At 46.0% G+C, this 22,547-nt stretch overlaps 1 protein-coding gene across 1 annotated transcript; it reads right to left on the reverse strand.

Annotated features, from left to right (window-relative positions):
* Positions 1–340: 340 nt before the first annotated feature.
* LOC147256662 (protein Wnt-2b-A) lies at positions 341–12,534 on the reverse strand. Its single transcript, XM_086214859.1, has 5 exons — positions 11,883–12,534; positions 8,743–8,963; positions 6,338–6,615; positions 3,837–4,101; positions 341–1,544 (listed from the first exon to the last, which is right to left on the reverse strand). Exons 1-5 carry the CDS (start codon positions 12,062–12,064, stop codon positions 1,315–1,317), a joined length of 1,176 nt encoding a protein of 391 aa, XP_086070985.1. The 5' UTR covers positions 12,065–12,534; the 3' UTR covers positions 341–1,314.
* Positions 12,535–22,547: the final 10,013 nt, after the last annotated feature.

The raw sequence follows: 22,547 nt of genomic DNA on the forward strand, positions 1-22,547 counted from the left end.
ACTTTGCAGACAAATGCCAGATAAAAGCAGGTGTTTGCAGGTTTTTTGGCCAGTAGCAAAGATGGTGTCCAGTCCAGTTCTTCAACTCGTGCTGGGAGGGAGAAACTCTGTGTTTGTGTGTGTGTGTGTGTGTGTGTGTGTGTGTGTGTGTGTGTGTGTGTGTGTGTGTGTGTGTGTGTGATTTAAACAGTTGAGCAGGTTCACTGCCCTGATCAATCACGCTGATTAGTTCCGCTCGGTCTACAGATTGATTTCTCTCTTGAACTTCATTTCTACGTGTTTGTCCATCCTAACAGAAAACAAAGATTCCAGCGTCATACTAATGCACCATATATTTCACATGAACATCTGTTTAGATAAGGTAATATACACAATGTTATACAAGCAAGCTGGAGAGCAGAGAAGAGAAATCTGTTTGAGGTTGTGGTTACGTGTGACTGAATGACCATCCAGGCCCTCTTCCTCCTCCTCTTCTCGTTCTTCTCAACGGCAGTTTGTTGTCGTACACACTGAAAACTAGAGGACACCGCATACTCACAGTAATCGGAGTACTTTCCTCGTGTCAGTCAAAGTAGTGCAGTCTCATCCGCAGATGAGAAATGAAACGACACTTTACAATTTTTAAATAAAATACTTTAAACAGCTTTCTTTCTTCCTTTTTTTTTTTAAACAGTTGCATTCAAAGTCCCAATGCATCCGTCCATTTGTTCCTCTGGTATCCATCTCCCTGTCGTCTGATTGTCCGCTGCCTGGACTTCTGCTTGTCCACTTGTCAAAGTGCACTTGTCAAGCTACTTCCCAAAGTCTAACCAAGCATTCATTTTGGTGGATTAAAGTGTAGTTCCCCAAGAAAAGAAAAACAATTATGTGAGTATATGACATTGTAATAATACTGGATATGTCTGAAGGCTCAGTTAATGTAAAAAATGTGTCTTTAAAGCATCATGAAAGCAGCAAACCACGTTTAACCCAGAACCACTCGCTAGAGAAAAGTCCATACGAACTGTATCTTTGGTAAAGGCCCGATCCATCCAAACCCCGAGTTCTCTCGAGTTACTGTCCATCATCTGATCCGTGCAGTTCGGTCTCGGGCCGGTCACAAAAAGGGGCTAATGGATATTTGAGAATATGGATTGAATTCTAGTGCTTTCACAGAAACAAGTACAAAAGCCATGCAATGATGAACGGAGACAGGTGCAGGGGAGGGCGGAGATGCAGAGCACTTTCGGACAAACTTTTCCAGAATGCCATGTTCCACAGGATGACCTGCAAGGGGGAAAAGGGGCGGGGTTGCTTTAAGGGAGGGGTGTGTCCTCAGGTCTGATCCAACCATTCAGCTCGTTTAGGTGCCTTGCATGTGTGTATGTCCACAGCTTCCTCGCAGTCCTTACACTCCACCGCGCAGCACCACTTGAATTTGCATTCACACTTGGTGATTTGCTTGACTCTCATGGTGTCGTAGCCCCGCCCACAGCACATGACCTCACAGCCGTCTGTGCCACGTGACGTCTTATTACAGACCCGCCCAGCTGTGCCCAAGGAACCTGCGCAGAGTACATGAGTTGGTTAATACTAGAAGTTAAAGAATCTCCACAACTTCTGTTTCAGAGACATCATACCTTCATATTTTCACCGTTTATTCATAAAAAGAGCAATTAACGAATGACAATATAATAATTAATTATAATATAATAATTTAATTTCAACATTATCCAACAGGGGATCCAAGTTCAAAAAGCTACAAAACAAAATGAACCACTGTCACGTTGTTAAACCAGGGGTTTCGTCTCCTGCTGACGCTCTGTTGTTTCTGGGGCGCTGAGACTATTTCATGTGTTTCTGTGCTGGTTTGAGTGACGTTTGGTTCCATGCAGGTAGTGTGGCAATAAGAACAAACTTTGGCTGAAATGCAAACTATCTTCTCACAATGCAGCTCATATCATCTGATGTCTTTCAAGTTGTTGGTCATGAAACAACATCATCAATCGACTCAGTAGCACCGGAAAAAGTCCTAAAACCCAGAAAGAAGCTGTAGGATGTCTGGTTCTCTCGTCCCAGTCAGTGGCTTTTCTGAGTTGGTTTCCTGTTGCCTGTGTGTGGTTATTTCTAGTCTCCGATATTTGGATGATGTTCTCTACAGGGTAAAATACCTCAGGAAGTACCGCACATCTGAAAATTGAAGTGTTAATGTATTTTAAGGATGCCTTTTGCTCACAAGGAGCTACAGGAGTGTTCAGAGGTTGTCATGGCATTGAATGAAGCTCAAATCTGCTGATAATGAAGTCACGCGTCTCCAGTGTAGTTCGTTCAGGGCTGAGGTCACTTTGTACTTGTAGCAATTTCATCTACACTTTAAAAATCCTAATAGTTGTGTTCATTTCCAAACTTTTGTGCCCTGCTGAGTTTAACTTCTGCAACGATGCAAAATCCCATTGTGTTTTTGCTGCGGAAACCCACGGCGATGCCAGCCTCCGGCCCGGTCATCCCCGCTGCACTCTTCAGTTCTCACACCTCAAGTTCTTAAATGCTAAACTGTAGTTGTCCAATGAAGGAGGACGTGGGCCTGGACCCCCAACCACCCACCCACCCGGAGGACATTCATACCTGATCCGTTCCAAGATGGCTCTGCTGATATGCACCCTCACTCTCATCCAACGTCAACTATTTTCTGTTATCACTGCTGTTGGACAGCGTCACTGCACCGTCCAGCTCGTGCTGTCTACTCTGGCAGGTACGGATGTTTGTGAAAGACAACTTGAAAGACTGTTTTCCTTCATCTCTCCTCTGAGGTGAACTTCTCTGTTTGGTTCGATATTTGACCGGTAATAGCCCGCTGGCCGCCAGCAGCGGGTGTGTGTGGTAGTGTTAAACAGTCTGGCTATTACCTAATGCAGAGGCATGTGCGAATGTCAACCCCGCAGAGATTACTGCTGCTGTTTGGTTTGAGAAGCTCCCTGTTTGAACTGCTACCTATCACAACACGCTGCCCATGGAACAACAGAGCCACATACACAACTATGCAGTGTTGGTAGAGTAGCCTATAGTTACACTGCCTTTCCCAAGCCACTGCTCCCTTTGAAGCGGCACTATGTGTGTGTGAGTGTGTGTGTGTGTGTGTGTGTGTGTGTGTGTGTGTGTGTGTGTGAGTGTGAGTGTTGAATGGACAGTGGAGCGTGACAGACAGACAGGCTCTCACACTCAGAGGCCCACTCTGCCCTCCAGCTACGCTTAGTTCAGACAGACAGAGTGAGAGAGACTGTGGCAGACAGAAAGAAGTGATTTTTTTTTTAAATTAGCTGTTTGTGTCCTTAGGCTGTGAATTCCACTGGGAAGGTGAGAAAGAGGAGAGGAAAAGGGATGAAGGGATGGGCAGACAGAGAGAGAGTGTAAGAGTGATGGAGGTGTTGATCCCAAGAGTTGTCAAAGCAGTTCATCCATCTAGCAATCGATCATAACTGATTAGATACATCCTCCTGTGTGTTGAGGTGTGTGTGTGTGTGTGTGTGTGTGTGTGTGTGTGTGTGTGTGTGTGTGTGTGTGTGTGTGTGTTGACAGAGACTGACAGAGGTCATGTGGTCACAAAATGACCATGGCCCCCAGGGGACAAGGATATTAGCTTCCATAGACATCACACAGGAGGCCTGCTGTGTTATCTGACCACCATTGCACACACACACACACACACACACACACACACACACACACACACACACACACACACACACACACACTAGTAATGCACAGCCGTACACACCAACAACAAGCCCAAAACACAACAGTCAATCTGTCAACATCCATGAGGGACTGCCTCTCCGTCTCTCCCTCTGTCGTCTCACCTGCTGCTTTGTCCTGCAGACAGTAATCTGGAGAGTTCTCGAAGTAGACCAGGTCGTTCTTTGTGGCCTTCCTGAAGGCTTTATTAGCCACAGTGAAGCCTGTCCCGTCCTGATTCATCGTCACCTCGATAGCCCCGTTATATTTCCTCCTCAGGTAGTCGCCGGTCTTCCTGAAGTCGGACATGGCATTCCAACATGTCCGCAGTGTGCAGGAACCACTGACTCCGTGACATTTACACTCCAGCTTCATGAAACGCTTCACAGCCTGAATACACAGAGAGAAGACGGGTTTGTTTGTCTGTTGTTGTAAAACCCAGCAGGCCCGTATAAAGACGCAGACGGTCAAGCTTGTGTCCAGAGAGAAATAACGATTGGATTTCAAACTTTAAGTTTTCTAAGCTGTTCCACTACAAACAAATAATATCAGGAACAAATAACATCATCTCAAATTATACCTTTTGCATTGATAAATGAATATTTTTCAACACATTATTAGTACTTTTGTGTTGTTTAATATAATGAAAAAGACGTATGAAAGGCAACATCAGAAATGCTACTTTTATCTTGGTGGGCTGGAGGGGCGTGTCCTTGTCTGGGTTTGATTGACAGCAGCTGGCAGGCTGCCAGATTGCCAGTGTTACACTATACAGAACCGAGACAACGTAAACAAACCGCTGCAGCGACATGTCACACCGAGACAGAGTGTCGCTCGCAGGGGTTTTAAAGAGTGACAACCACATCAGCATCTAACTGAACCAGGGACATTCAGGACTGGTTCCATTCAGGACCGGTTCCATTCAGGACTGGTTCCATTCAGGACCGGTTCCGTTCCCGAAAATGTTCATGTTTGCAAGTAAGCAGTTGTTCAGATTTAGACTTTAGCAGGCTGCTGTGCGTAATGGTTACTACGACGTCACTCTGCTTTAGCAAAATAAGACCTCACGCTATGTAGAACGGCAACAGAGTGATTTAATCAGAATTCATACAAAACTAGGGGGAGGGAAGTAAATATTTAAAATCTGAATTTACTCCTTTTGCATTTATTTTTTGTTAAAAGAGAAGAAAGGAAAAAGGATTCATGAAGTATTTGGTAATGGACAAAAATGCATTTGTTATTTTAGTTGGGCTAATATATCAAAATGTACATGCAAATATGATTTGATTTCAAATCTGTTAGAACTGCCTACTTGGTTTCTTCTAATCTTTCGCTGCAGTCACATCCCAATTCCCTCCCTCAAGTTCCATAAGGAACACTTCTAGATTTACTTGCTGCTGCTTAGCAGACTGACGCTGAGTTAACGTGGTTCATGTCCACTCATTGGAATGTCCCTCGTCAGAATGCTGGTGCTGTCTTGCTAGCAACCTTTAACCTTAGCATGTGAGTAAATCTGACAACGTGTAATCTTGACTGACCGTGTCTCAGTCACTAGAGGAACAAACTCACAATTGCAATGGGACGGTGGTTCACAAAGCCATGGGACAGATGTACAGCAATCTGGAATCACCCCTTGCACACACCGATAGCAGTACTTTGCACCCGCTTCCACCCACTTTACAAAATGAAGCCAAAATACGCCACGGCCAACTTGAACAGGTGACATCATTCGGAACCGGTGCAGTAATGATCGAGGGATGAGCGAGCAGTGTACTTCTGCGTCTTGAGAGAGAAAACACAAGTCTGCAAATGCCTCGACGCCTGCTACCGTCACACCCATAATTATAGCAACAATTAACTAATTAAAACCAAACTTATCTAAAACTATACTTCAACATATTCAGTATTGTGTGACGTACTGAAACTGAGAGAAACCATCCTTGGGAAAAGACGTGTTAGTGCTGTGATTTTTCTTTTTCTTTTTCTTTTTTTTTGAAGGTGGCCCAGTACCAATCTGCTGGTAAGGAGGGGGTGAGACACACTGACTGACATACTGCAGCCAGCCATCAGGGGGCAATCAAGATCTTTTAGGCTGATTTCCCTCCAAATGAAGATGCCAGCTCTCACGTTCTTTAGAACAGGGCTAGTGTGCTTAAGCAGTGGGAGGTTTGAGCTGCACCCGTCCCAGAAAAATGAATCCTTCGTTAACTTTAGAACCGCAGATACTTGACATCACGAGACGCCACCAGGAAGGAGCGCCTCATCCCCGTTTACTGCGTAGCATTGCAGCATCCTGCCGATTCCTGAACATAGAAGAATGCCGCCAGTGCCCAGTAGTAGAACCCTGCCTTTAGAGAGTCCTCAGATGTTCATCAGCTGTGTTGTTAATTGCTGTTGGTGCTTATTGCCAGCACCTTCAGGACTTGGGGTTACAGTTCACAGCTAACATCCCACAACTGGGCCACATGGACCAACGTAGCGACAAATCCAGCCTTAGCTTCACCGGGGATGAGCTCTTATTATTCATGTCCATGGTTGATAAGTGAGGTCCTAAATTTAAGTACATGATGGCAAAGAAAAAAAACAAGCAATGAAATCTTTGCTGGCACGTTAGTCAGGCACTTACTGCTCTGCCACAGCGGTTGTTGTGTAGATTCATAAGTGCTCGTGCATCTCGTACGGTCCTCTCTTTGGCGTCTATGAAGGCTTTGGCAAACTTTATCCCATAGTTGATATTATCGCTACATCCACCCCAGTCATATTCTCCTCTCTCATCGCTGTTCTTCCCACGCTTATGCGGGTCACAGTTGCACGTCTTCAGCTCCCCCTGGCTGCAGGCATGAGTAAGCGCGTACACCACTCCTGCTGAGGAGATGGCGTAGACGAACGCGGCTTCACGACTGCCTGAAATAGAGAGAGAATGTCCAGAAGAAAGAGATAGATTAGACTGAGGTAGGGGTTCGTATATATGAGCATCCATTTCACTCCACAGACGCATGGAATGCCATAGGCTCCCAAGCTTTGCAGCCCACACGTTAGCATGCAAACACAGATACATATAATGCCATGACCAGACCTGGGCGTGAGCCATCAGGACATGAAGGTGCAGCTGACGAGGCCTATCAGGCCTGAGGTGGAGTATAGGACAGCTCTGTTTAAATATTAGTATGGAAATAATCCCAGCAGCGGGGCTCTCCTCTGCTCACATAAATTGTTTGAATACAGACACAGTGATACCCCATTAATCAGCAGCCCAGTGATGTCATGACAGCATTATCTACCACTGCGGTGCTTCCTCGGAATATGACTCATATCATATGTAGCCAAAGACACATAGAGAATTCGATATAGATTTGGTCACAGTTGCTTGTTGCAGCACGATACAAAAACCGACAAGGTCGGCCGACGATCAAACAGAAGTGGTTCTGGAGTTGCCGCTGACGCCGGACTGATCCTGTGCGTCAGCCACTGACCCTCTGACCAGCTACGTCCACGTAATCCCGCCATCCTTTACAGATATACTCAAAAATAATGACTGGTTTTCTGTGAAAGCTCCATTCATGTTTGTCATGAATGAATCCCGATGGTTCTCATGACCACGCAACCTTTCCTGTAGCACTGGTATGGCAAAAACTTGAAAAAAAAATCTACTTTTGAACAAAAATTTAAAGCAACTTTTTGGTGTGATTGATTGAGCACAGTCGTGATAAACCCCTTCTGTTTTTGACCTCCATCTTAGCAGCGCTGCTGCTGAGGCTCTAACAACCTGCATTTAGAGTTTGTTTTTTGACCTGAACTTTGACACAGCACCATAAACCTGATCATCATATTAGCGATCATAAATCAATAAAGACGAGCAACAGTTTCACCGAATAACTCAGCACAAGCTCACCCAGCTGGCTCTGAACCGGTTCTGGGCCAGAAGTGTTTGTCTGATCCAACCTGCGAGCCCTGCATTCACTGGAATGTCTCATTTCATGTGAGGGGTGAGGCGATGGGGGCAGTAGGTGCTGAGGGGGTGTGTATGTGTGGGAAGATGGAGAGGGGCACGGCTGCTCATCACTCAAACCCTTGCTGTTTGTCTGACAGTGAGAATATCTATAAATATTTAGATCTGCATTACGGTTTATCCCTCTCCTCCCCACCACACACTCTCACTCCACCTCTGTCTCCATATCTGCTACTTTTCTCCAGCCCCACACATGCTTCTGAACCAAGGACAATATCAAGCCAAGGAAGGTCAGCGACGTCCGACACAACGCTAGAGTAAACAAACACTTTATATGATGCAACTTGGATTCCAGTATGTTAAAACTGCACTGTGACAGATACCAAGTTTACCTGCTCAAAACGCCACGGTGAGGAAGGATCCTGACGGTCTGAGTCACAGAAACGTCTGAGTGTCGCCACAAACTGGCTGGACTCACCAGCAGCAACTTCAACCAATCAGATCAACGAACTCCCGTAGAAGCAGAAACCAGTCCTGATATTTGCTAACTCCTTCAGGAGTTATATAAATAGATCGCTGTCATCACGCTAAACCACGGCCGGATCTCCTGAAATCCCGCTGCTGGACACAAATGCACAACTTGAAGCCTGATGAGATGTTTCCTCGTGGAACCAGCGGCCTGGCACGGTCAAAAGTCTCCAGACCGTAATGGGGGAGTCCCTGTTGTTGCCGTGAGATGCAACAGTAATCCGCAGGCGTATCACTGCATCTCTTCTCTGTGTGCAGCACTACTACAAGAATAATCCCATTTAAATGTAGCCAAAGATATGAGTTTGTTACTAGGCAGACAAGTCTGGCAGGAGTGGGACAACCAAAGGACCCCAAGCCCAGGTCCTGCAGCCTCTGTTTGCTGATGAGGCATCATACATGCATCAGTCCACTGGTGACTATAAAACACGGAGCAGCAGTATATGTGAGCCTTACAAGGAAAGATGAGAGAAAGAACAGAGTGAGAAGAAAAGACCAAGGAAGAAGTAGGGGTGAGACGTGTGGCGGAGGCGATGCCCGGGTCCTGGACTTACTTCGTAGTAAGACACGTCCAAAGACAGTGTGGTCGCGCTCCAGTGTGCTGCAGTTCCAGCGGTGGTGTCTGAACTGGTGCTGGCACTCTCGGATCCACTCCTTGGTGCCCTCACCGATGGCCTGCATGATGTCTGGGTGGCGCTGGCAGAGCTGCCGCTGCTTGTTCACCAAAGCCGGGATGTTGTCACAGATCACGCGGGCTCCCAGAGCACCAATGTACCTGAAGATGCAAAGAAAATAAATAAATAAAATGTGACATTAATTTCACATGGGTGGAGCAGTGGTCCTCACTGTGGCCCCCCAGCAAGAAGGTTGTGGGTGGAGCCCCGGCTGCAGCAGGGGGTCTTTCTGGGTGAGTCTCCATGTTCTCCCTGTTCCTGCTGGGTTCTCTCTGGTACTCCAGCTTCCTCCACAGTCCAAAGACATCAAGAGGGACCAGGTTAATCCAGACTCTAAATTGACCGTAGGCGTGGCTGGGAGAGCCAATGGTTGTCTGTCTCTATGTGTTGGCCCTGCCATGGACTGGTGACCTGTCCAGGGGGAAGGCTGCTGGGATAGGCTCCACCCCCACCACCCTCAACAGGAGGAGAGGGAGAACATGGAGGGAGCAATGGAGGGAGCAATGGAGGGATGGATGGATGGATGGATGGATGGATGGATGGATGGATGGATGGATGGGTTAATTTCACATACATCATATGACTTGGACTGGAGAAAGTGTGGATGGCGTGTTGATCAGTACGCGTCAGCTGACGGAGGCACAAGCACTCAGGTGGTGAACCGCGGGAAGAGGAGCTGCGCTCACACTCCTCTGTGAGTCAGAGTTCACTACACTTAACAGTTTAAGGTTTGTGAGTGGGAGGGGAGTAGAAACCATTTACTCCACTCTCCAAATAAATAAGCACTTAACCTCTCCCCACAAGACCTGCATGTGTATATGTGTTTAAATGTTTCCCAGTGGGACAGTTGAAATCATGTCACAAATCAGAGGGAGGCGTCTGGAGCCTCTAATAACCCCGTCAGTCCAGGAGCCGTTTACTCTCTTTACTCCTCTCCCTCCTCCCTGCTCACTCATGTTTCTGCTGCACGCTTCTTCCCATCTCTCTCCCCGTACCAATAAAACAGACTTTAGACATGACGTGGAGCTGCTCCAAGGTAAAGTCTGTTTTAGTACAGACCTTGTGATACCCCTTGCAGATCGGTGGCTGCAGGGCAGGTCAGTGAGGGGAGGTCATGGAGCGCGTAGCTGTGTGGTCGAGTTTTATGAGGTCGGGCGAGGGGATGGAGACTGGAGGCTCTCTAACTCCCCGGAGTGGGATTACAGAGAAGGAATAGGAACAGAGTGCTCATCAAAGCCAAGTGCCAAAGCAGCAATTCACACTTATTTTTCTCTCTCTCGCTGAGAGTCAAGAGGACCTGAGGATTTTATTAGATAGTAAATCACTTCAGGCCTAAAACAACGTGCTTTCAAGACCCCACCATTGAGGGTGAGGAGGAAGACAAGTGGGAGACGAATCAAACCCCTGAGCACTTCTTCTCCGCCATGTCACCTTTGTCTTCTCTTCCTCCGCATCTTTGAGGAGAATTCTCTTAATCTTTGGATTGCCTTACGATCCAGTGCACAGACCCATGAATCAGTTTGATCCCTTCTATGAAAGAGCCAAACAAACAGAAGCTAAATGCACTAATAGCGCACTTAAACACACACAACATGATGTGATTTAATGTCACGCGTTCCTTAGTGAATTATGGGCCATTTTACACGGATATAATGCTTCATAATGAATTTATAATTTCTCAAATGGCCCTGAGACGTCTCTCAACCCTTTTACAGCCCCACTGGGACCAGATATTAAAACTCCAGATCTGTTCATGTCATCAATTAATGTGGCAAACAGTTACACACGCTATCTCTTACAGCATAACTCCCCCGAACCAATAATACAAGCCAAAGCTGTAACACACACGCGCGCACACACACACACACACACACACACACACACACACACACACACACACACACTTGCCTCCACTCCCCATAACTGCTTTTAATCTACACAAACTATTAGGCATTCCATCACTCCTGTGCCCGCCCACACGCAGACACTTTTCCTATAAACACACTCAAACACACGGACATTTTCACGTATGTTATTGCGCAGGCAATGAGATATTTTTTCACCCCTCACCTATGCTCTAGATGGCTGGTTTTGGGGTATTTTAGTGAAGTCATTCGTGTGTGTGTGTGTGTGTGTGTGTGTGTGGTACCTGGTGAATTAATGACTGCTCTGCCTCGTCTAATGCAGGCTCCAGCTGAGCTGCACACGCGCTTAGCCAACAGCGCCCATATAAATTACAATTATTATTATTAATATTATTATTGTTGTCATTATTATTATTGAACACTAACAAATCGATACGCTGAAGAAGCTTGAATCTCATTCACAAACTCACAGTTCCGATTATTTTTTAGGTTTGTGGTTTTTTTTAAGCAAGGCAATGGAAAGGATCTAAATTGAATGATGACAGAATGAACGGTTTTTCTTTGCTCTCCTTACCTCATAAAACGCAAGGCAGTGCACTCATTCGTGAAGAATAATAGCCTATTAAGCTCATTTAATAAACTCCATGCGTTGAAATGATTCGCGTTGAAAAAAATGCACGACTAAGCACAAGAAAAATAAAGTTCCATTTTATTTTATTTTATTACATAGATTTTTAATTTATTTAATTTTTTTGCCAGCGACTGCGTGCAGTAGCATTGCTGGGAAAATCACTGTGGGCGTCACGTCCGCGATAATAAATTAACTAATAGAAAACCTCATAACGGCCTTGCCTGTCTGCTGCTGGAAAACCACTGCTCCGAATTAAGAGGGTTGGCTTCTTTAGGAGAAGGGTTATTAGAGCAGGCACCGCGAGTCAGATTCATTGGAAGTTCGAGGCTGTGACGGTTGCTGGAAAGCTCTGCAGTACCAGACGATCAGGGAAGCGTCTCTCAGCTGGCAGGCGTCTATTTTACACGTGAGATCATGATAATGGTTTTATTTTTTCACGAGTCCCAACCTCCTCACTCACAAGAGTTGATCTCTGATGAGGAATCAGCAGACGGCGGGCCTGTGTGGATGGGCGCAGTACTCACCACCATGAGGAGTCCACTCGAGGGGTGACCAGCAGCAGCAGCAACACACACGCACAATAAATCCTCGAGGTGGCACCGGGGTTCTGGCATGACGAAGCCCGGGATGAGAGTCGGACTCCCGGTGAACCAAAGCTCCGAATCCGGGCTGCGCGCGGGCTCAGAATCCTGTTTATACCCATCATGGTTCTTCTGGGGAGGGGGGTTGGTTTTGATTTTGTTTTTTGTTTTTGTTGTTGTTGTTGTTGGTCTTTTGGTTTTTTGGATTGATTTTTCTACCCGAAAGAATCAAACTGCAGGAAAACTTCAGGAGAAGATGTTTAATGTGAAGTAGGTTAAGCACACAAGCAGCAGGCCTCGTTTTCCAGTGTGTGGCTCCATGGTGCGCGTCTGTCAGGAGTGTGAGGAGCGCGCCCTCCGTGCCATGTGCGCACCAAACTCTCCACTGAGGACCTTCAGCTGCAGGCAGGAGCTTCACCTGACCAGACCGGCAACAAGCCCCGGCTGTCTCACCTTCTCAGCCTGACACCTCTCCTGCAACTCGGCTGAGAAGAAGCAATAAGGTCCGGACCAAAGCTGCAGTCAAAGCTGGAGAAACGCGGGACGGGTTGCGGTTCTGTCGCCCTTGTGCTGGATCCGATGCTCGTGCTGGACCTCTCCTTTATCAGCGCGCGGGGGGACAGAGCCAGAGCAGAGAGGGAAGGAGAGAGAGAGAGAGAGAGAGAGAGAGAGAGAGAGAGAGAGAGAGAGAGAGAGCGAAGGAGAGAGAGAGAGAGACGAGGGAGGGCTCGCTGCTGACAGATCCTCTCGCCCATTGGGCAGACAGAGGTTAGAGAGTTTGACTGGAAGGAGACGTTACCGAGGGATGATATTTGCCTCTCTTATCGTGACCCTCCTGTTAGAGCGCATTTTTACTGCTAAATGGATGAGAGAGGCGATTTCCTGGATTTGTAGATGTGTTACACTTCTCATGGACAATAATTACACATTGTTAACACATACAACTGCGCTGATACAGGTGTTTATTATATTCATTTACCTGGAATCACCTGTTATTAGGGCCTGAGCCCGGAGGTATTATGTTTGCTCTTTATTATTAATTATTATTATTATTATTATTATTAATAATAATAATAATAATAATAATAACTTTGACATGGTATGACCTGATACATCAACCTGCAAAGGGCCTACATGCTACTTTTAATTTCATTCCAGTGTAGTAATTTCAAATAACATTTATTTTGTTATCTTTTATTATTGCACAATACCTCTATGGTCTTGCCTTATTTTTGCATTCTAATGGCACTTTTACACGTATGAAATAGCAGTACATGCGTGTACTTACCTGAAATATTTCAGTGCATATTTGTATACACGTTGACGCTGCTTTGCTCCTCCCCTCACCAGCATTCTTTCTTTTTAATACCTGCTGTCTTTGGCCTTCACTGGGTTTGCCATTTTTTTGTGTTGCTCTGTTTGGTGAAGCCACAGCTGGCTCTCATGCACTGCACGTGGTGTAAATGAAAGTACATTGATTTGAAAAACTGAAAATAAAACTAAGAGTGTGTGTGTTGCGCCTGATTCGTGAAGAGAAAGAAGGAAGTAAATGTAGATCATTGATTATGGTGATTGTTCTTACCAGTTAGGCCTGCAGCCCTGCACCACCTAAAGCACAGCAGGAGTGCAAGTCAGAGAAAAAAAATCAGGGAATGTGGGACTGAGAGAACAGAGCCAAATCGTCCAGTGGAACAGCACTATGGCTTAAATATGAACCACATGTGTAAGAGAGAGTGCTGCTGAGACAGCGATGGAATAAAGCACGCGCACACACACACACACACACACACACACACACACACACACACACACACACACACACACACACACACTATTCCCAGGGGACAACCATCCTTACCTTTTCTCCCAGACATTTTTGTGTGTGTGTCTTCACATCAGCTTCACGCTTGGCAGTGAGCTGTCATTCATCACCAAATCTCTGATGTTTCCTTTTGTCCTTGAACGCCTCCTGACAGAAAACCCCAAGACTTCCACAAACTCAAAAACGCTTCATTTGTTTACAACTCATGTACACGTTTTAATCGGTGTAGACTTGAACTTCTCAGAGGAGTTTGTGATATTGGATTAAGAATGGCACAGGTGATTCAGCTGACCCAGTAATACTAACAAACAAGTAAACAAATCAGGTAAATCCCTATTGGAATTGAAACTATTAGAATTAACTATAGCTGTCGCAAACTGCTATTTCATCAAAAGCTTAAGAAAACAGTTCTAGTGTTTATGCCAAAGCTGCCGTTTAAAGCTAAGCTCCTTTTAGAGACGTTTGTATTTCTGCTTACAGCTCGGAAGGAGGCTGTCAGAATGGGACACGCACACTTTCAAACATTTTCACATGAGCAAACACACAGACTATAGAGCGAGAGGCCGTGAGGTGAGGCAAAGAAGCTAAGCTCTGGTGAATATTTGTGTGCTGCAGCTTAGCTCGCAATTTTCTGCTAAATCAAAAGGAATTAGGGAAGCACAAACAGGGCTGAGTTATGCTCTCTCTCATGGGGCTGGAGCTGGAAGAGACTTTCTCTCTCTCTCTCTCTCTCTCTCTCTCTCTCTCTCTCTCTCTTTTCTTTTCCAGCCCATGAACTTGACCCTGGCTTTCTCTTCATAAACAATAACAGAGTCAAGTGCCTTCTTGTCAGTCGGAGGAAAAGTTTGCCCTGATGTACGAGCTCCAATCTGGCAATTGTCTCCTGAGAGGAAAAGTACTGATGGGGGGGTTGCAACGTTAAATGCCACACAGAAGTGAGTGGGGGATAAAAGTGAGATTTACAGAGGCAGGGGTTTTCAACTAATCCAATTGATTTCTGTGTTGATACATTATAATCACTCAGGATTATTTCTGAGAGGAAACTTGCTGTAAGTAAAGGGAACAGGCTCAATGAACCAATGGCGAGCCACTGGCATGCAGTCTAGGTGGAAGAGTTGGACTAATGGCCCAGTAATGTGTCCCGTGTGGGGATTATGCTGTGGGCTGTCACTAGTCAGGCAGTCCAGGGATGAGATCAGCGTGTATTCCCATCGCCTGGCAGGTCGGAGCAGGGAGGACAGTTTATTGTCAGGCCTGGCGCTGCTCCTCTCCTGATAGACACCAGGGCAACGCCAGCAGCACAGGGCAGGTCCTTCAGGGGAAAATGAAGAAGAGGCAGGTGCAGGGTGGAAAGACAGGAGGGAAGAGTTGAACCCTCGTGTGCTAAAGAGAGTCAGGGCGTCAAGATCATTTCTAAAGATGCTTTGTTGTGCTGCTGCTTTTTACATTCAGCGGCTGAAGAAGACGTGATTGTGCTGGCTTGAATTTGTGCCATCCCAACTTCTGTTGTGAGCTCAAATGCGCTCTTTATCTAAACTGAAGCACACATACAACAACGTGCGTCTGATGGGTGAAAGGACGTGAAATTTGAGACAGGAAGTTGATTAAATGTTGACTCCCATTTTCTGAAGCGAAAGCGAAACATCCAGCAGCGTCAGGTGGCGTCTCATGCAGCACATCCTCAGCTGTTATTACCTGCAAGGCCACAAGAGGCTGCTCGTGAAAAAAAGGTTGACAGATTTTGAAGTGTTTTTCCACATGAGATTTTGTTTGAACTGCAGCAGGATGACGTACTGGAGCTGAAAGGAACATTATCATAAATTGTGTGTGTTAAGTAGCTGTGAGGATGAAAGGGCCAGAGCTGGGTGGCTGTTTGAATATTAATCAGCTGAAAATCCAGGTGCATTATCTCTAAAGCTGATGAAAGGTCAGAATAGAACACAAACCCTAAAAATACACTGTCCTCCAGGGACAGACGCAAAGTGTTTGCATGCATGAGTACAAGCCAGGACACCAGATCTGTGTTAATTTATTGTTTTTTAATTTTAGATCTGCTACCAGAGATGAAAATGCTTGAAGCAAACACAGTGGTGCTTCCACTGTGGGGGGGGTTCCTGACATCTACCTTCCCCCAGTGCAAAGGATGCAATGAAAGGCATTGTTTGGCAAGTTGTTGCATTGGCAAGTTGTACTTGCACGTACACAAAAGCTGCAGCAGGAGCTCTGCATACCTGTGACCCCAGGATCGCCATCACCAGCAGACCGCTCTCAGTGTCTGAGTGTGATGGCGATGACGCTATGATGAAATGTTTACCGGGTCGCTGGAGGATGCCATCATGCATTCAGAGCATTCATACACATGAATTTACACAGGCAGACACACACACACGCGCACGCACAGGCACACTCAGACTGAGACTGTAAAGCAGGTGACACAGATGAGATCAAAAGACATCCGAGACACCGGCCTCCTTGGACCAACAGGCTTGATCCTCTGGCCACAGGTGGAACAGCGATACACTTCCACTACCACAACTCGAGCTGAATGTTACCCTTCCTATGATGTTAGAATGACAACCAATGATGATATGTTGACATTTCCGTCCTGTAGGTTTTCCCTCATCAATTTTTCCCTTAATTTCAAGTTTCACAGTTATTGAATGGACACGTAATAATAGAGACACAGCTTCATTTGCTCTCTGTGTCAGTAATTTGTATCGGAGGTCAGAGGTTAACTGAGCCCTGTGTAATGGAGGAGGAATTCACAGAGCCCTGCTGAGGGTTTTCTCTCACCGTGTGATTGACGTTCAGTCCTGTAGTGAAACGTGTATAAGCTACCTGGTGTTTTCGGAGCGCGAGCCATTACAGCACTTTGGCTGAAGGATATGTGGTGAGGGTTCTAAGTTGTAGGATGGGTTCCTCCACGCCCTGAGTGATGAGAGCAGCGTTTAACCGGCTGCAGGTGCGCTTAAGACAGGCGAGTAGGGCCTTTGATGTGGAAGCCAACTGGGACCCCAGCCCATCTCTGACCAGCAGCCAGCACAGACACATTCGCTTTCAATTAACACTCTCCCTTCACTCCCAATTGCTGTTCTTTTGCCTTTTATCATTCCTGTTCGGTTGCATATGTCCAGAAGTAAAACATTTATCCTGAAAACACAACTGGTGTAATTTCAATATTTTGTTAACCGCAGGGTTCGTATGTTGTAAGATTTTCACGGTACGGTAATTGTCTCCAAAAATATCACGGTTTCATGGTACATTATTACTGAAATATTATTTTCAGCTACAAAGACTCAATGGAAACAGGAGTGTTTTTGTTCAACATATTTATTTTATTATGTTACAGTTTATTATAATAGAAACCATTGAAACCTTTTTTTTTAATTGAACTAAGTGGGAAAAGTCTCCTATTTGTCAAGAAGAGATGCGCACGCACGGCTAAAACTTCCATCCAGTTGCATGTTTGAAGAATGTAACAAACGCAAGTGTGCACAGTCGATGTGCGGTGACAGCGGTACACTGCTGCTGCCTTCGCAAGCAGTGACGATAGCTGATGAAGGCAGCGCAGTCCTGCTGCCAGGCTTATTTACCAAACAGATTGTGACCATTTACATGCGTGTTATCTGTTCTGGCACGTGTGTTCGGTTCTTACATCCCCTCTCACCGAGGCATCATGAATCTTCACTGCGTTCCAGGGCCAGGTTGAGCGTCCAAAGAACTGTGAGTCCTCAGAGCTCTGACACCCCGATCTGTTGTTTCCCATTTATGAATCATGAAATCATGGATCTCCTCATACTTGCACTCTGTCATCCGATCAGAACACATCCTGTCTTTGGCACAGCAAAACAAGCTAGCAAAGCCATGCCAGCTCCAGAATATAGTTTACTGGCAGGTTTTACTCAAATGTACATATACACGCACATACACAAGTACTGTATGTATGTTGTTTTTTTTTTAGCACATGCATGCACAGATCTCATTAAAGAGAGTGCAAAAGAGAAATAAATGGCTGTTTCAATGGTAAGCTCCCTGGAGGCAGCTACATCTGGCTTCTGTTAGCCACAAGCGTATAAAAATCAAATGTGGTTTAGTCGTGCACCCTCACACACACACACACACACACACACACACACACACACACACACACACACACACACTGGGAGGTAGGACTCCTGCATGGTGGTCACCCCACCAGTCTCTTCGTTACCAACCCTCATGAACTCAGCAGACATCAAGGGGCTCAGACAGGGACTAGTGGATCTGGCACAAACAGTCACAGCAACTCATATACAGCCTCTGTACCAAACATTAAAACTCTTAAACCCGTTGGATAACTGTCTGCTGGGCGTCTGCTAACATGTCTGAGTGTGTGTGTGGGGGGGGGGGCACAAGCATGAATATTCTTATATTTTGCAGAATGGGGATGCTGAGATGACTTCATCAAGATGGTTTATGCGACATAAACAGACACTCTCAGACAAGCTCGTGAACTTGACTACCTCTCCATCGCAGACGTCCAAACAGATCTGTACACACTCTGTGACACATGGCAGTGCAATGTTCCGCTGAGCTCGTGAGTCATCGATCAGGTCGTCTTCATCATTGCTGGTGACAGTAAATTCACTGACACACTCTTCAAGCATGTGCTCTGGTGTCTTTGTGTGTAATCAGTGTGTAATTATTGACAAGATTTTTTTTGGGGGGGGGGGACGTTATCATCCTGCAGCAACATGAACTCATCTATTTCACACCCAAAAACACTGAGATTTAACACAACTTCTGCATTTCTTTCTGCTTCAAGTTGAGTGTAAATGTCACTGAGGTCAAAGCCAGCTCATCCTGTGTGTTCCTCCAAGCCCAGCAGGCATGTCTGAAAGAGGCTCTGAGAATACGTCTCTGGCCTTCAATTTCCTGCCATGTTAAATCCTGGACAAAGCATCTGTCTTGATTTCAGCTTGGGTGGGATGGACAGCACTTCAATAACTTTTGTGTTACTGATATTAGCATGTAATGTCAGAGTAATATAACCAGTATGCCCACATACTTCAAAGCTTAGCCAGTTCCCTCAGTTCTCCTCTTTTGGCTCATTCTTGCTCAGAAGTACACACTCAAAAATGAAGGTGTGAGACAAGAACAGTTCTGTGTTTTACAGGCACAGGTGAAGAATCTTCCCTCGTAGCTACATTTGTTCTGTCCAAAGAACAATATTGGTATTGAAGAGGCCAGAGGTGCGAGCTTCGGTTTACGGAAAGGTTCATTCAAGGCTATTTACCCCTCCAGCACCCTTTTTGGTGCACAAGGCTGCTTTGGAGTGTGTGTAAGGAAAGTGTGTGTGTGTGTGTGTGTGTGTGTGTGTGTGTGTGTGTGTGTGTGTGTGTGTGTGTGTGTGTGTGTGTGTGTGTTATCAGAAGCCTTTGTTGTATACTCTGCCCTGTGTGAACTAGTGACACCAGCAATAAGCCTTCGTGTTTCTGTCAGCATCAAAATGAAAAAGATTTCTTGGTAACGAACACCAGATTTGATGCCATATGAGATAACAATAGTTGCATTGTGGCCGGCTGAAGCGGTCCAGTAGAAGCTGGCGTGTCTCTGGCAGCAGGCTGGCTCTTGTCCTGGACTGTCAGAGTGAAATGTTGCCCATGTGTCAGCTCCCACTAAACTCTACAATCTCTCACTTGGGTGGACGGGCTCTTGCCTGGTCTGTGGAGATCCAACCATAGACTGGGAAGACGAAGCAGGTGAAGCCACCATGATGTCACCAATTCTTTTTTGGGCCACTGGAGAGAAGAGGTACTCCTGTCCTCCAGGTACGCACTGCTTTGTCATCAGTTTTACTGTAAATAATTTACTAAAGGAAGCACTGGGCAGCCCAGAGGTGCAGTGGTTAGCGAGAACCCGCCAGCCGACTGGGTCCTGTCTGAGTTAGCATGTTCTCCTCTACATGGGTTCTCTCCAGGCGTTCTAGATTTTTCCCAGGGCCCAAAAACATGCATGTTAAGTAACTTGGGGAATCTAGATTTCCTGTAATCTGTCCCAACAACCCGTCCGAGTGTATCCACCTCTCACCCCTGGATTGCTGGAATTGGTTCTTCCTCCCTGCAAGCCTGCAGCAGAGATCATGAATGAACATCATGATGCATTAAGAGGATTTGAACCTAATTATTGAGACCACAGAACTATAAATGTTCACTGCAATGAAACAAAGGAGCAGTAGCATCATTTCCCATCAACTTTTGTACGACTGGACTTGTTTTTGCAGCCTGTGACGTCGCACCCAATCGCCATGAGACAGAATGCATGTCTGAGGCACTTCAACTTGGCTTGAGTTTCCAGACCCGGGGTCTCCGTCCACTTCTTTTATGGAGTCTATAAATCTAACACACAGCAACATACACGGAGGATTAGATATACCTGCACTCTCCATCTGCTGGGTTTGGGCTGTCTAGTTTCATGTGATGGGGAAGATCAGGTTCTTCCACCCAAAGGCATAGAAAGCGTACATAGAGATGTTTGCACTTTACCTTTACATTGCACTGAAGTACAATCATAGAATTAATTTAGTTTCTTACTTTCCTCTGATGGCTGCTGGCTACTGTGAGATCAACCAAAAAGAGAAAAATCTGTGTATTCTCGCAGAGAGAACTGGCTTCCTGAAGTTAAATGGATCGTTGGTTTGGATCCCAGCAGATCCTCAGGTATCTAAGACCCCCCTCTCTTGGGAGACCCCTAGTGTCTGACTGACCCTACCAACCCCAATCCCCACTCAGAAATGTTGCAGTGCCTGAACATCTCACCATGTGCCTCTGATTGAACTCCAAGGTCCTCTCAGGTGGTCGTATGTCTCTCCACTCTCCCACCCTGAGCTCTCCTACTGGGACCCCTTCCCCCTCCCATCCCCTTCCCCCATACCCCTCCCCCCGCCCCCACAACCTCCACGCACCTTGCTGGCCTGCCATTCAGCTCTGCTCCGTCTTTACTGCACCTATCCATCGCTTTCTACTTCACCCCCGCGAGCCACAGTTGGATCCTTGTGATTATGCCAACAACATTTTGAAAATTCTGAATTTAGTTTGAAAGTATCAGTCGGAGCACAACTCCTGAAATGAAGTCCTTCTATCTTCATCAGGTTGGATCAAGTTATGAGTTTCACACTCCAACAGAATGACAGATGGAGCCATGTTGACCTGACGCTCCACGAGTGACAAATGAAAGGTCTTGTAAATCTGACAGTCCGCCTATCTGCCGGCGCTCTGTGGGAATTGAAACAGGCGCTGTCTTCCTCAGACATTTGTATGTGGGCTTTTGTGCCCTGCAGCAGACTGTTAGCAATAGAAACACATGTCCGCATTAAGTGTTTTCACTGATCAAGCTGATACGAGCGGGGATGAAAGAACAGAGCAGGAACTTGTCTGCCCCGGTGCTGTGTCAGCAACAATCCGCATGTTATCGGTAAAACTTGATGTCAGTTTAACACTGCATCCAAGGTAGGATAAACTACAAAGGAAAGATGGTAAGGGCAGATTACGTTGATTTGGATGTGTGTTTGTGAAGCATGTGATATTAATTCTGTTTTCAACACGAGAGACTCCACAAGTTTTCGTAAATGTCTCCAGAATGAGAACAATGAAGAGGAAAGAAAGGGAAGGAGGAGAGCTGCAGAGTGACTGATTGCAGGGCATCACACCAAATGGGAACCAGAGACTGCGAGATGTCAGAGCTGCTATAGATTTATACTTTACCTGCTCCCCTGAGATCTGCCACACATACACCCGCTCTGAGCAGAACAAAAGAGGTGGAAGAGATGTGAAAAAGTATGGGCACCAAGTCAAAGGTCAAACGGTGCAGAGGATTAGTGCGGGAGGCCTACCAAGATGAGTGAGAGATCGAGGACCTGAGAGAGAGAGAAGTCTAGTTCTCAGGACAAAACAACATCATCTGCTGGGTCTTGTTCAGACCAATATTTTGTAATCTGAAAGGAGCTGTGTGCTCTCACTGGACATCTGCAATCCGCATGTTCTACTCTAATGGGTGGGCTTCTCTTTTCCGACTTCACCCCTTTCTCACACTGTCTTGTATCTCTCTCCAGGGTAGTGGGGGAGTCGAGCACAAATACATCAAAAAGTAGCGAATGACAAATTCAAAATACTGCTGTAAAATGTATTGAATTAAAAGCAAATGTCACTGGAAAATACAAAAACAGGTTCTCTGTCAGAAGGACACTTTGTAGAATGCACTTCACCCTCACTGAAGGTGTCAGAGAAAGGAGAGATGGATTCTTGCTTTTCTCAAGCTGCACAGCTGCACACACATCAGTGGAAACTCCTGGCAGATTTTGCACAATCCTTCAAACAGATAAACCGAGCAGGTGAAAACTGCTGTTTGTTTATCGTTCACGATCCAATTAGCAACTCAGCTAAAAGACAGAATCCCTGTCAGACAGTTGGGTTGTGAAATTGCAATTCGCCAAAGTTTTTTTTGCCTCTGTACCTGCACGGAACCATGCATGATCCATCACTCTGGTCCCACCACAAACAACAACTCTAAAAATTCTACCTGTCTGACAGAGTACTGAATTTGAGTGCTTGTGGTATGTGATGAACAACATGAATCGCCAATATCAAGGTCAGTATTCTCCCCATCAATGCTGCGTATTTTTGACACGTCATTCCAACGCTGTTATTTACTCAGGCTGTTCGGCTGCAGCTCCCCGAAGGCCTCCAGGTGTTAGACAGATACAGACGTGTTTGTCCCACCACAGACAGCTGCATGAAACCTTCAAGTGT

This window comes from Aulostomus chinensis, chromosome 9, assembly GCF_037954235.1.
Source record: "Aulostomus chinensis isolate RoL2024-O1b breed Wild chromosome 9, RoL_Achi_v1.0, whole genome shotgun sequence".
Taxonomy (NCBI): Eukaryota; Metazoa; Chordata; class Actinopteri; order Syngnathiformes; family Aulostomidae; genus Aulostomus; species Aulostomus chinensis.